Source organism: Arachis ipaensis, chromosome B7, assembly GCF_059453495.1.
Source record: "Arachis ipaensis isolate K30076 ecotype BB chromosome B7, ASM5945349v1, whole genome shotgun sequence".
NCBI classification, from domain to species: Eukaryota; Viridiplantae; Streptophyta; class Magnoliopsida; order Fabales; family Fabaceae; genus Arachis; species Arachis ipaensis.
This window is the reverse complement of record NC_142442.1, coordinates 107,931,123-107,945,671: the sequence shown is the minus strand read 5'-3', so window position 1 is coordinate 107,945,671 and position 14,549 is coordinate 107,931,123. Positions and strand designations below refer to the sequence as shown.

At 38.3% G+C, this 14,549-nt stretch overlaps 1 protein-coding gene and 1 non-coding gene across 2 annotated transcripts; both read right to left on the bottom strand.

Annotated features, from left to right (window-relative positions):
* Nucleotides 1-3,968: 3,968 nt before the first annotated feature.
* On the bottom strand, nucleotides 3,969-4,076 carry LOC148553664 (small nucleolar RNA R71). The gene has a single exon (XR_015892903.1). It is a non-coding gene; the product is annotated as a small nucleolar RNA R71 (small nucleolar RNA).
* Nucleotides 4,077-10,058: 5,982 nt separating this feature from the next.
* LOC148553663 (uncharacterized) lies at nucleotides 10,059-10,790 on the bottom strand. The gene is made up of 2 exons (XM_088494851.1): nucleotides 10,642-10,790; nucleotides 10,059-10,503 (listed from the first exon to the last, which is right to left on the bottom strand). Exons 1-2 carry the CDS (start codon nucleotides 10,788-10,790, stop codon nucleotides 10,059-10,061), a joined length of 594 nt encoding a protein of 197 aa, XP_088350977.1.
* Nucleotides 10,791-14,549: the final 3,759 nt, after the last annotated feature.

Here is a 14,549-nt window from a genome sequence, read left to right as displayed (position 1 = left end):
GCTACAGAACTCGAAATGGCACGCTTCCAATTGCGTTGGAAAGTAGACATCCAGGGCTTTCCAGAAATATATAATAGTCCATACTTTGGCCAAGAATAAACGACGTAAACTGGCGTTCAACGCCAGCTTTCTACCCAAATCTGGCGTCCAGCGCCAGAAAAGGATCCAAAACCAGAGTTGAACGCCCAAACTGGCACAAAAACTGGCGTTCAACTCCACAAATGGCCTCTGCACGTGCAACACTTAAGCTCAGCCCAAACACACACCAAGTGGGCCCCGGAAGTGGATTTATACATCAAATACTTACTCATGTAAACCCTAGTAGCTAGTTTATTATAAATAGGACCTCTTACTATTGTATTAGGCATCTTTGGTCTCAGTTTTAATCCATTGTTCATCTTAGGAGACTATTGATCACGCTTTAGGGGGCTGGCCATCTCGGCCATGCCTGGACCTTCACTTATGTATTTTCAACGGTAGAGTTTCTACACTCCATAGATTAAGGTGTGGAGCTCTGCTGTTCCTCAAAGATTAATGAAAGTACTACTGTTTTCTATTCAATTCATCTTATTTCACTTCTAAGATATCCATTCGCACCCAAGAACGTGATGAAGGTGATGATTATGTGTGACGCTCATCACCATCTCCCCTACGAACACGTGCCTGACAAACACCTCCGTTCTACATGAAATAAAGCTAGAATGAATATCTCTTAGATCTCCTAACCAGAATCTTCGTGGCGTAAGCTACAATGATGGCGGCATTCAAGAGAATCCGGAAGGTCTAAACCTTGTCTGTGGTATTCTGAGTAGGATTCAATGATTGAATGACTGTGACGAGCTTCAAACTCGCGAGTGCTGGGCGTTAGTGACAGACGCAAAAGGAGGGTGAATCCTATTCCAGCATGATCGGGAACCGACAGATGAATAGCCGTGCCGTGACAGGGTGCGTGAGCATATTATTCACTGAGAGGAGGGGATGTAGCCACTGACAACGGTGATGCCCTTGCATAAAGCCAGCCATGGAAAGGAGTAAGAGTGATTGGATGAAGATAGCAGGAAAGCAGAGGTTCAAAGGAACGAAAAGCATCTCCATTCGCTTATCTGAAATTCCTACCAATGATTTACATAAGTATCTCTATCCCTATTTTATTATTCATTATTCGAAAACCACATAACTATTTTATATCTGCCTGACTGAGATCTACAAGGTGACCATAGCTTGCTTCATACCAACAATCTCCGTGGGATTCGACCCTTACTCACGTAAGGTATTACTTGGACGACCCAGTGCACTTGCTGGTTAGTTGTATTGAAGTTGTGACAATTATGAATTAAGATCAAAGCACCAAGCTTTGGAGCCATTACCAGGGATTGTTCGAGCCTGGACATCACAATTTCGTGCACCAAGTTTTTGGCGCCGTTGCCGGGGATTGTTTCAGTCTTCGGCAAGCTTTTGGTCCGGTAACATCAGTGCCAGATTCCCTTTTGATCCGGCAACAGCACCAAGTTTTTGGCGCCGTTGCCGGGGATTGTTCGAGTTTGGACAACTAACGGTTCATCTTGTTGCTCAGATTAGGTAATTTTCTTTTTGTTTTCTTTTCAAAAAAAAATTTTTCAAAAACCTTTCAAAAATTCCTCACTTGTTTTCGAAAAAAAAAATTTTACTAAAAATAATGTTTTCAAAAATAAATTATTCTATGGCTTCAAAATTTTTAAGAATGAATTCTAGTGTTTCATGAAGCATGTTGAAGCCTATCTGGCTGTAAAGCCATACCCAAACTGCTTTGGGATTGGCTAATCACTTCAGTGGAGTCATGCCCAATCCTTCTGGATAGGGTATGTCAGGCTTGTCATGTCTGAATTACACTCATATTTTTATTAAAGCTTGGCTGGCTATTAAGCCATGCCTGACCCTTTGATTGGAGCTTTAAGACTAACATGGCAAGATTCCTGGAATTCATATTAAAAATTTTGAAATCCTTATTTTTATTTTTCACAATAATTTTCGAAAAAAAAAATAATAAATAAAAATACAAAAAAATTAGAAAATCATAAAAATCGAAAATATTTTTGTGTTTCTTGTTTGAGTCTTGAGTCATGTTATAAGTTTGATGTCAATTGCATATGCATCTTGCATTTTTTCGAAAATATCATGCATTCATAGTGTTCTTCATGATCTTCAAGTTGTTCTTGGTAAGTCTTCTTGTTTGATCTTGATGATTTTTTGTTTTGTGTCTTTTCATGTTTATCATATGCATTCTTGAATTCTTAGTGCGTAAGCATTAAAGAATTCTAAGTTTGGTGTCTTGCATGTTTTCTTTGCATTAAAAATTTTTCAAAATTGTGTCTATGATGTTCATCTTGACATTCAAAGTGTTCTTGGTGTTCATCTTGACATTCATAGCATTCTTGCATGCATCACATGTTTTGATCTAAAAATTTCATGCATTGCATAATTTTCACGTTTTCATAAAAATTAAAAAAAAAATCAAAAAAATATCTTCCCCTTTTTTCTCTCATCAAATTTGAAAATTTGAGTTGACTTTTTCAAAAATTTTTAAAATCAAGTTGTTTCTTATGAGTCAAATCAAATTTTCAATTTGAAAATCTTATCTTTTTCAAAATCTTTTTCAAAATTCAAAATCTTTTTCAAAATTCATGATTATTTTCGAAAATTCCAAAAAAATAATTTTCAAAAACCTTTTTCTTATTTTATATCATAATTTTCGAAAATAACATAATCAATTAAAGCTTTGAATCAAAAATTTGAAGTTTGTTACTTGCTTGTTAAGAAAGATTCAAACTTTAAGTTCTAGAATCATATCTTGTGATTTCTTATGAATCAAGTCATTAATTGTGATTTTAAAAATCAAATCTTTTTCAAAAACTAATTTCTATCATATCTTTTCAAAAAAAATATCTTCTTATCTTATCTTTTTCAAAATTTGATTTCAAAATATCTTCTCTAACTTCCTAACTTCTTATCTTTTCAAAATTTGTTTCAACTAACTAACTAACTTTTTGTTTGTTTCTTAACTTTTTCAAAACTACCTAACTACTCTCTCTCTCTAATTTTCGAAAATATCTTCCTCTTTTTCAAAAATTTCTTTTTAATTAACTAATTATTTTTATTTTTATTTTTGATTTCAAAAATTTTCGAAAAAAAAATACTAAACATTTTTCAAAAACTATTTTCAAAAATCACTAACTCTTTTTCAAAATAATTTTCGAAAATTTTCCCTCCCCCATCTTATTCTATTTATTTATTCATCTACTAACATCTCTCCCTCACATCATCACCAAATTCGAACCCCCTCTTCTATCTGTGTTCGAATTTCCTCCTCTTTTCTTCTACTCACATAAGGGAACCTCTATACTGTGGTAAAGAGAATCTCTATTATTATTATTTTTCTGTGCCTTCTTCTTTGTCATATGAGCAGGAGCAAGGATAAGAACATTCTTGTGGAAGCAGATCCAGAACCTGAAAGGACTCTGAAGAGAAAATTAAGAGAAGCTAAAATACAACAATCCAGAAATAACCTTTCAGAAATTTTCGAACAGGAAGAGGAGATGGCAGCCGAAAATAATAATAATGTAAGGAAGATGCTTGGTGACTTTACTGCACCTAATTCCAATTTACATGGAAGAAGCATCTCCATTCCTGCCATTGGAGCAAACAACTTTGAGTTGAAACCTCAATTAGTTTCTCTGATGCAGCAGAACTGCAAGTTTCATGGACTTCCATCTGAAGATCCTTTTCAGTTCTTAACTGAATTCATGCAGATATGTGATACTGTTAAGACTAATGGAGTAGATCCTGAAGTCTACAGGCTCATGCTTTTCCCTTTTGCTGTAAGAGACAGAGCTAGATTATGGTTGGATTCTCAACCCAAAGACAGCCTGAACTCTTGGGATAAGCTGGTCACGGCTTTCTTAGCCAAGTACTTTCCTCCTCAAAAGCTGAGCAAGCTTAGAGCTGATGTTCAAACCTTCAGACAGAAAGAAGGTGAATCCTTCTATGAAGCTTGGGAAAGATACAAACAGTTGACCAAAAAGTGTCCTTCTGACATGCTTTCAGAATGGACCATCCTGGATATATTCTATGATGGTCTGTCTGAGTTATCTAAGATGTCATTGGATACTTCTGCAGGTGGATCCATTCACCTAAAGAAAACGCCTGTAGGAGCTCAAGAACTCATTGACATGGTTGCTAATAACCAGTTCATGTACACTTCTGAAAGGAATCCTGTGAGTAATGGGACGCCTATGAAGAAGGGAGTTCTTGAGGTTGATACTCTGAATGCCATATTGGCTCAGAATAAAATATTGACTCAGCAAGTCAATATGATTTCTCAGAGTCTGCATGGAATGCAAGCTGCATCCAACAGTACTCAAGAGGCATCTTCTGAAGAAGAAGCTTATGATCCTGAGAACCCTGCAATAGCAGCGGTAAATTACTTAGGTGAACCTTATGGAAACACCTATAACTCAACATGGAGAAATCATCCAAATTTCTCATGGAAGGATCAAAAGCCCCAACAAGGCTTTAATAATGGTGGAAGAAACAGGTTTAGCAATAGCAAGCCTTTTCCATCATCCACTCAGCAACAGACAGAGAACTCTGAACAAAATGCGTCTAATTTAGCAAATCTAGTCTCTGATCTATCTAAGGCCACTGTAAGTTTCATGAATGAAACAAGGTCTTCCATTAGAAATTTGGAAGCACAAGTGGGCCAGCTGAGTAAAAGGATCACTGAAATCCCTCCTAGTACTCTCCCAAGCAATACAGAAGAGAACCCAAAAGGAGAGTGCAAGGCCATTGACATAAGCACCATGGCCGAACCTGTAAGGGAAGGAGAGGACGTGAATCCCAAGGAGGAAGACCTCCTAGGACGTCCAGTGATCAATAAGGAGCTTCCCTCTGAGGAACCAAAGGACTCTGAGGCTCATCTAGAGACCATAGAGATTCCATTGAACCTCCTTATGCCCTTCATGAGCTCTGATGAATATTCCTCTTCTGAAGAGAATGAGAATGTTACTGAAGAGCAAACTACCAAGTTTCTTGGTGCAATCATGAAGCTAAATGCCAAATTATTTGGCATTGATACTTGGGAAGTTGAACCTCCCTTGTTCATCAATGAACTAAGTGATCTGGATCAACTGACATTGCCTCAGAAGAGACAGGATCCTGGAAAGTTCATAATACCCTGTACCATAGGCACCATGATCTTTAAGGCTCTGTGTGACCTTGGTTCAGGAATAAACCTCATGCCCCTCTCTGTAATAGAAAAACTGGGAATCTATGGGGTGCAAGCTGCTAAAATCTTATTAGAGATGGCAGACAGCTCTAGAAAACAGGCTTATGGACAAGTAGAGGACGCGTTAGTAAAGGTTGAAGGCCTTTACATCCCTGCTGATTTCATAATCCTGGATACTGGAAAGGAAGAGGATGAATCCATCATCCTAGGAAGACCTTTCCTGGCCACAGCAAGAGCTGTGATTGATGTTGACAGAGGTGAAATATTCCTTCAATGGAATGAGAACTCCCTTGTGTTTAAAACTCAAGGATCTCCCTCTGCAACCATGGGGAGGAAGCAGAAAAAGCTTCTCTCCAAGCAGAGTCAACCAGAGCCCCCACAGTCAAACTCTAAGTTTGGTGTTGAACTCCCATATCCAAACTCTAAGTTTGGTGTTGGAGAGTCTCAACAAAGCTCTGCACATCTGTGAGGCTCCATGAGAGCCCACTGTCAAGCTATTGACATTAAAGAAGTGCTTGTTGGGAGGCAACCCAATGTTTATCTAATTCTTATTTTTATTGTTTTTCATGTTTTCTTAGGTTCATGATCATGTGGAGTCACAAAATAAACAAAAAATTCAAAAACGGAATCAAAAACAGCAGAAGAAAAATCACACCCTGGAGGAGCATCTGTCTGGCGTTCAAACGCCAGAATAGAGCATAGTTCTGGCGCTGAACGCCCAGAATGGGAGCATCCTGGCGCTGAACGCCCAGAACAAGCATGGTTCTGGCGTTCAACGCCAGAAATGGCAGCAAATGGGCGTTGAACGCCCAAAATGGGCACCAACCTGGCGCTGAACGCCCAGAGTTGTGTGCAAGGGCATTTTGCATGCCTAAATTGGTGCAGGGATGTAAATGCCTTGACACCTCAAGATCTGTGGACCTCACAGGATCACCTCAGGATCTGTGGACCCCACAGGATCCCCACCCACCTCCACTCACTCTCTTCTCTCTTCTCAATCATCCTCTATTCCCAATAAACACTCTTCCCTTCTGTTTTCCATTTACCACTCACATCCATACACCCACTACCTTCAAAATTCAACATCTCTCTCCCACCCAATCCCACCTATATGGCCGAATACACACTCCCATCCATCTCCTCCATATCTTCTTCTTATTCTTCTATTCTTTCTTCTTTTGCTCGAGGGCGAGCAACATTCTAAGTTTGGTGTGATAAAATCATAGCTTTTTTTGTTTTTTCCATAACCATTGATGGCACCTAAGGCCAGAGAAACCTCTAGAAAAGAGGAAAGGGAAGACAAAAGCTTCCATCAAGGGTCTCTAGCTCAGTGGTAGAACATTTGACTGCAAATCAAGAGATCCCTGAGATACCTCAGGGGATACATTTTCTTCCACACAATTATTGGAAGGAACTAAGGGTGGAACATCAAGAGCACTCCATCATCCTTCATGAAATCAGATAAGATCTAAAAGCAATGAAGGAGGAGCAACAAAGACAAGGAAGAGACATAGAAGAGCTCAAGGACATCATTGGTTCCTCAAGAAGGAAACGCCACCATCACTAAGGTGGATTCATTCCTTGTTCTTATTTCTTCTGTTTTTCGTTTTCTATGTTATGTGCTTATCTATGTTTGTGTCTTCATTACATGATCATTAGTAGTTAGTAACTTTGTCTTAAAGTTATAAATGTCCTATGAATCCATCACCTCTCTTAAATGAAAAATGTTTTAATTCAAAAGAACAAGAAGTACATGAGTTTCGAATTTATCCTTGAACTTAGTATAATTATATTGATGTGGTGACAATACTTCTTGTTTTCTGAATGTATGCTTGAACAGTGCTTATGTCTTTTGAAGTTGTTGTTTAAGAATGTTAAATATGTTGGCTCTTGAAAGAATGATGACTAGGAGACATGTTATTTGATAATCTGAAAAATCATAAAAATGATTCTTGAAGCAAGAAAAAGCAGCAAAGAACAAAGCTTGCAGAAAAAAAAATAGAAAAAAAAAATAGGCGAAAAAAAAAATAGAAAGAAAAAGAAAAAGCAAGCAGAAAAAGCAAAAAGCTCTTAAAACCAAGAGGCAAGAGCAAAAAGCCAATAACCCTTAAAACCAAAAGGCAAGGGCAAATAAAAAGGATCCCAAGGCTTTGAGCATCAGTGGATAGGAGGGCCTAAAGGAATAAAATCCTGGTCTAAGCGGCTAAACCAAGTTGTCCCTAACCATGTGCTTGTGGCGTGTAGGTGTCAAGTGAAAACTTGAGACTGAGCGGTTAAAGTCAAGGTCCAAAGCAAAAAAAGAGTGTGCTTAAGAACCCTGGACACCTCTAATTGGGGACTTTAGCAAAGCTGAGTCACAATCTGAAAAGGTTCACCCAATTATGTGTCTGTGGCATTTATGTATCCGGTGGTAATACTGGAAAACAAAGTGCTTAGGGCCACGGCCAAGACTCATAAAATAGTTGTGTTCAAGAATCATCATACTGAACTAGGAGAATCAATAACACTATCTGAAATCTGAGTTCCTATAGATACCAATCATTCTGAACCTCAATGGATAAAGTGAGATGCCAAAACTATTCAAGAGGCAAAAAGCTATAAGTCCCGCTCATATGATTGAAGCTCTGTTTCATTGATAGTTTGGAATTTATAGTATATTCTATTCTTTTTATCCTATTTTGATTTTCAGTTGCTTGGGGACAAGCAATAATTTAAGTTTGGTGTTGTGATGAGCGGATAATTTATACGCTTTTTGACATTATTTTTAGTATGTTTTTAGTAGGATCTAGTTACTTTTAGGGATGTTTTTAATAGATTTTGTGTTAAATTCACATTTCTGGACTTTACTATGAGTTTGTGTGTTTTTTTGTGATTTCAGGTATTTTCTGGCTGAAATTGAGGGACTTGAGCAAAAATCAGATTCAGAGGTTGAAAAAGGACTGCTGATGCTGTTGGATTCTGACCTCCCTGCACTCAAAGTGGATTTTCTGGAGCTACAGAACTCGAAATGGCGCGCTTCCAATTGGGTTGGATAGTAGACATCCAGGGCTTTCCAGCAATATATAATAGTCCATACTTTGGCCAAGAATAGACGACGTAAACTGGCGTTCAACGCCAGCTTTCTACCCAAATCTGGCGTCCAGCGCCAGAAAAGGATCCAAAACCAGAGTTGAACGCCCAAACTGGCACAAAAACTGGCGTTCAACTCCACAAATGGCCTCTTCACGTGCAACACTTAAGCTCAGCCTAAACACACACCAAGTGGGCCCCGGAAGTGGATTTATACATCAAATACTTACTCATGTAAACCCTAGTAGCTAGTTTATTATAAATAGGACCACTTACTATTGTATTAGGCATCTTTGGTCTCAGTTTTAATCCATTGTTCATCTTAGGAGACTATTGATCACGCTTTAGGGGGCTGGCCATCTCGGCCATGCCTGGACCTTCACTTATGTATTTTCAACGGTAGAGTTTCTACACTCCATAGATTAAGGTGTGGAGCTCTGCTGTTCCTCAAAGATTAATGAAAGTACTACTGTTTTCTATTCAATTCATCTTATTTCGCTTCTAAGATATCCATTCGCACCCAAGAACGTGATGAAGGTGATGATTATGTGTGACGCTCATCACCATCTCCCCTACGAACACGTGCCTGACAAACACCTCCGTTCTACATGAAATAAAGCTAGAATGAATATCTCTTAGATCTCCTAACCAGAATCTTCGTGGCGTAAGCTAGAATGATGGCGGCATTCAAGAGAATCCGGAAGGTCTAAACCTTGTCTGTGGTATTCTGAGTAGGATTCAATGATTGAATGACTGTGACGAGCTTCAAACTCGCGAGTGCTGGGCGTTAGTGACAGACGCAAAAGGAGGGTGAATCCTATTCCAGCATGATCGGGAACCGACAGATGAATAGCCGTGCCGTGACAGGGTGCGTGAGCATATTATTCACTGAGAGGAGGGGATGTAGCCACTGACAACGGTGATGCCCTTGCATAAAGCCAGCCATGGAAAGGAGTAAGACTGATTGGATGAAGATAGCAGGAAAGCAGAGGTTCAGAGGAACGAAAAGCATCTCCATTCGCTTATCTGAAATTCCTACCAATGATTTACATAAGTATCTCTATCCCTATTTTATTATTCATTATTCGAAAACCACATAACTATTTTATATCTGCCTGACTGAGATCTACAAGGTGACCATAGCTTGCTTCATACCAACAATCTCCGTGGGATTCCACCCTTACTCACGTAAGGTATTACTTGGACGACCCAGTGCACTTGCTGGTTAGTTGTATTGAAGTTGGGACAATTATGAATTAAGATCAAAGCACCAAGCTTTGGAGCCATTACCAGGGATTGTTCGAGCCTGGACATCACAATTTCGTGCACCAGCACCACAAATTCCATTATGAACTTCACCCAAAGCAATTTTCTGATCTTCTCGTCCCAAACACCTCAGTAAACTTCCATCGACCCCTTTTTTATACAACTCATCAGCCAATAAAACAAAGTTCATTGCCTGTAACTTTATTTTTCTATCAACTACAGTATTGGGATCTTTCAAATACTGAGCAATAAGTTTTCTCCAATCAGAATCCTCCTATTCATCCATACACAACACTTCTCTTTCACTTGCTAGCACTAAAATTTGATGGATACTAGAAAATTTTCTAATAGTTTCTGGGCTAACCCGATATCTTGAAGAAATTTGAGCCAATTTATTAGCAATTTCATTATGAATTCTAGGGATATGTACCAAAGAAACCTTCTGAAAAGAAGTCAACATCTCTCAAGCAGTTACTAAATATTTCTGTAACGTTTCGTTGTTACATTTAAACTCCTTTGACAACTGCTTTAAAACCAATTGTGAGTCTCCAAGAATTTGAACTTCTAAAGCCCCTTTGTCGATTAAAATTTCGAGACCTAAAATTAAAGCCTCATATTCAGCGACATTATTAGAGCAAGGATACTTCAATTCAAACAAAAATTCTGATGGAACACCCTCAGGTGAAATAATAAGGATTCCAACCCCTGCACCATCTTTGTGCTTAGATCCATCAAAATACAATTTCCAATAGTTGACCTCTATATCTATAATATTTGTCCCCTGGTCATTCAGACCTTTTGAATTATCAACAAGAAAGTCTACAATGACCTGTCCTTTAACAGCTTTCGCTGGGACATATTGCAAGTCGAACTCTGTTAATGCTAACATCCATTTTCCCAAACGCCCCCTAAACATAGGGAAAATAAGCATATACTTAATAACATCAGTCTGTGCTATCACCTTCACCGATTTAGCCATCATATAACACTTTAATTTTATACAAGCATGATATAATGACAAACATAATTTTTCGGTCGGCGAGTACCTTGTTTTGATATCAGTTAAGACTCGACTAAGGTAATAAACTGCGCGTTCATGCCTATTTTCATCATTTTGGGCTAACATACATCCAATCGAATTCTCAGATGCTGCAATATATAATTTTAAAGGCTCAAATGGACGAACATTCGCCATAATCGTAGCTTTGGCCAAATAAGTTTTGATCGAGTCGAATGCTGACTGATGCTCTGTAGTCCATTCAAATTTCGAACCATTCTTTAATTTTACTAGGGGTGCAAACACCCTAGTTCGATCTGAAAGATTCGAAATGAACCTTCGAAGATAATTAATTTTTCCCAAAAACGATTGTACTTTTTCTTTTATTTGGGCGCAAACAAAGCTAATATTTTATCTGCTTTATTCTTATCAATAGCAATCCCCTTCTTATGAACGAAAAAGCCTAAGAAATTTCCTGTTGATACACCAAAAGCACACTTCAAAGGATTCATTTTCAATCATTTTTTCCTCATAGTCAAAAATGCTTTTCTTAAGTGGTCTATATGTTGATTTACAGAAATGGATTTAACCATTACATCATCAATATACACTTCCATAAATTTTCCAATAAACTCATAGAAAATGGCATTCATTGCTCGTTGATATGTCGCTCCAGCATTTTTTAAACCAAAAGGCATAACTACCCATTCATATGTACGTAATGCCCCAGGACAACGGAAAGCAGTTTTGGCCACATCATCCTCCGCAATAAAAATTTAGTTATATCCAGAATAACCATCCATGAAGCTTAGGATTTCATTTCCTGCTGCAGAATCGATCAACATATCTGCAATTGGCATGAAATACTCATCCTTTGGAGTAGCATTGTTCAAATCTCGAAAACCGATACACACCCTCAATTTTCCATTTTTCTTCATTACTGGAAATATATTCGACACCCACTCTACATAACGAGCGGTTCGAATAAATTTGGCTTTAATCAAGCGTTCTATCTCTTCCTTAATTTTCACATTAATTTCAGGAGCAAAACGCCTAGGGATTTGTTTCACAGGTCGAGCATTGGGTTTTAATGCTATTTTAATGCTAATCGATGTTCTACTAACGATCGATCAAGACCAGGCATTTCATGGTAGTCCCACGCAAAACAATCCTTAAACTCATGTAACAAATCGATAAGATTAGTTCGAAAAGGATCAACAATATCTTTACAAATATATGTAATTCGAACATCATCATGAGTACCCAAATTAACTTCTTCTAAAGGATCTTGAGATTTAAATCCCTTATAATGATCATCCTCAGTTGTACATTTTTCAAATCCCAAAGGTTCCAAATCATAAATACAATCGAAAGTAAAATCAATAACATCACGAGAAAGAGTAAAAACTTAATCTTTGATTGAATCATAACTTTTATTTTCTAAATAATGAGCCTCTGCTATTCAATCGGCAGTCCGACTCATGTTATTAACATCATTACAAGTAATAGGAAAATCATTACTACATTCGACTAGAGGTGTCAAATCAAACATATTACTACTAACAAATCTATCATCCCTATCTGATTCAACTTTATCAGAAGAATCATCTTTATTTTCTAAAGCTTGGAAATTATTTAAATAATTATGCAAAGTTACCAGGTAATCGGAAACTTCCTCAACCTGGTCCATGGTTCAATCTTCGAGGCCTTCAAGAATCACAATCCCAACCTGTTGGTTCGAAAGGTATGTCTAGGTAGCGCAACTTCACCGACAATCCCTCGAAGTCAAATAACAACATTCACAATTGTAAGGATTCAAAGATCGATCAACATTTAAAGGCTTCAATTTTCGATTATATATCCTAAAATCGACATGCATTTGTTCGACATATAAACTCGAATCTGCCTTGACAATTTCAGGTTTGCCCTCTTTAGTCCATAGAAGTACGCTCTGATGCACTGTAGATGGCACAACACCCACTCCATGGATCCAATCCCTTCCAAGTAAGGCATTATAACTAGCCTTCAACGGGACCACCACAAATACAGAGTGTCTTTCTGAAGACCCCACCTTCACTGTCAAAGTAACTAACCCTTTTGTTGGTGTGGAATTTCCACTAAAGTCAGTTACAGCGATATTTGTAGGGACCAACTCTTTAAAATGTTTCCCTACTTTTTCCAGCATCCTTTCAGGTAAGAGACTTATCGCTGCCCCACCATCAATCATCACCTTATTTGTTTTAAAACCATTCACAACTGCAACAATGTGAAGGGGACGCAAATGTGACATCTGCCTCTCAGTGGGACGAGCAAAGAAACCTGGCTCGTCTTCTATACGGATGAAAGAAAAAGCTTCTTCATCCTCTTGATCATAATCCTCATCCAGATTACCTTCACATTCCCCAAGATACTCGGTAGGGATTATCGAAATCGTCCCCACCATGTCATCATCTCCTTCGTCGAAGTATTCCTTATCGACATCAACATCTTTATGTTTATCTACTCCAGAAGACTGAGCGACTGCCTTTCCTTTGTCCATCTTAACTGGCGATAGAATCTCCTTGGGATAACTCTCTCCATCAGAAGGAAAGACAATTCGGGAATGTATCGAAGGAGTTGCCCCCTTGCTTGCTTCTTTCCTTGTATCAATCTGAAGTTTTTTATTTTGATTGAAACTTCTCCTTCCTCCTCTTCCTCTTGGGTATCCTCTGGCTCGCCCTCGAAAAGCTGCATGTTGATTTCGAGACGGCGCTATATGTCCCCATTGAGGATTGCGTCGATATAAGGGATCACGCCTTTGAAACTCTTGATAGTTTCTGATCCATTGAACACCAATAGCCTGAGATCGGCTCAAAGACGTATTCACATCATGTAGAGGAATTTTCGAACCAGAACCTTCTACACGTCGAATTGGTTGTCTCTGACGTGCTTGTTCCTCCCTGTGTGCTAATTCTTTCTTCATTCTTTCCTTTTCAAAGATTGTTGCTGCTTCAGCATCAAAGACAACGTTACACCGTGGACACAGCGATACGTCCCGGTCTTTGATTTTTTGTTGAACCAAGAAGTCCAACAAACCATCCACCATTCTGGGGTACACAGATCTTACTTGTGACTCGAAATCATCAAGAGCCACATCAAAATCATAAGACATCCCCACCATATTCACTTCAAAGCAGGGTTCCACATAACTGGCATCAGTTTCAAAAGGATCTACATCAACCTTCATTTCCTTTTTGCCATCATCAAATTTCAAACGTCCTTCGATTATTGCCTCCTGAATCAGATCCCTGAAACGAACACAACTGTTAGTTGAATGACTTGTTGCTTGATGGAATTTACAATAAGGCTTTCCTTTCAAATCCTTCAAGGAAAGTAAAGTTCTACCCTCAGGCAAAACCAATTGTTTATCTTTGAGCAACACATCAAAAATCTAATCAGATTTTGAGATATCGAAACTATATTTCTTTCCACTTTTAAATTTTGAATCATTCAACTTTTCACTACCAGGGAGTTTTTTCAACAAGGAACAAACATATGGAGGGCCCTTCTTAAGTTCAACCAAATCGACTTCTGTTTCAAAATCAATTTCCTCCTCTGAAGACTCCATGGTTACATAAGCAACCTTCTCCTTTTGAATAAACGGTTTACTTTTCGACCTCTGTTCGGTTCTATGCTTTTCTTTCTCCTTTTTCATTAACTCAATTTGCCGAACCTTTTCAGCCAAATGAGCCAAATCAGGAATATGCACAATAAGCAATTTTTTGCGCATATAGAATCCTAACCCCATAGTTGCTATTTTCACTATCTCATTCTCAGGTAATGTGACATAGCACCTACTTCTATCATTTTTGAAACGTATTAAATAATCATCAATAGTTTCACCATCTTCACATTTCAAAACTACTAAATCGGTAACTGCTACATTCATTTCCCTCGATAAAACTGAGCGTGAAAAGC

What these genes read in the sequence shown, in the direction of transcription:
- LOC148553663 (XM_088494851.1), bottom strand. Translation starts at nt 10,790, where the DNA reads ATGGCGAATGTTCGTCCATTTGAGCCTTTAAAATTATATATTGCAGCA. An exon ending in TTAACTGATATCAAAACAAG is followed by an intron (nt 10,504 to 10,641) that starts GTACTCGCCGAC and finishes CCCTATGTTTAG; the next exon opens with GGGGCGTTTGGGAAAATGGA.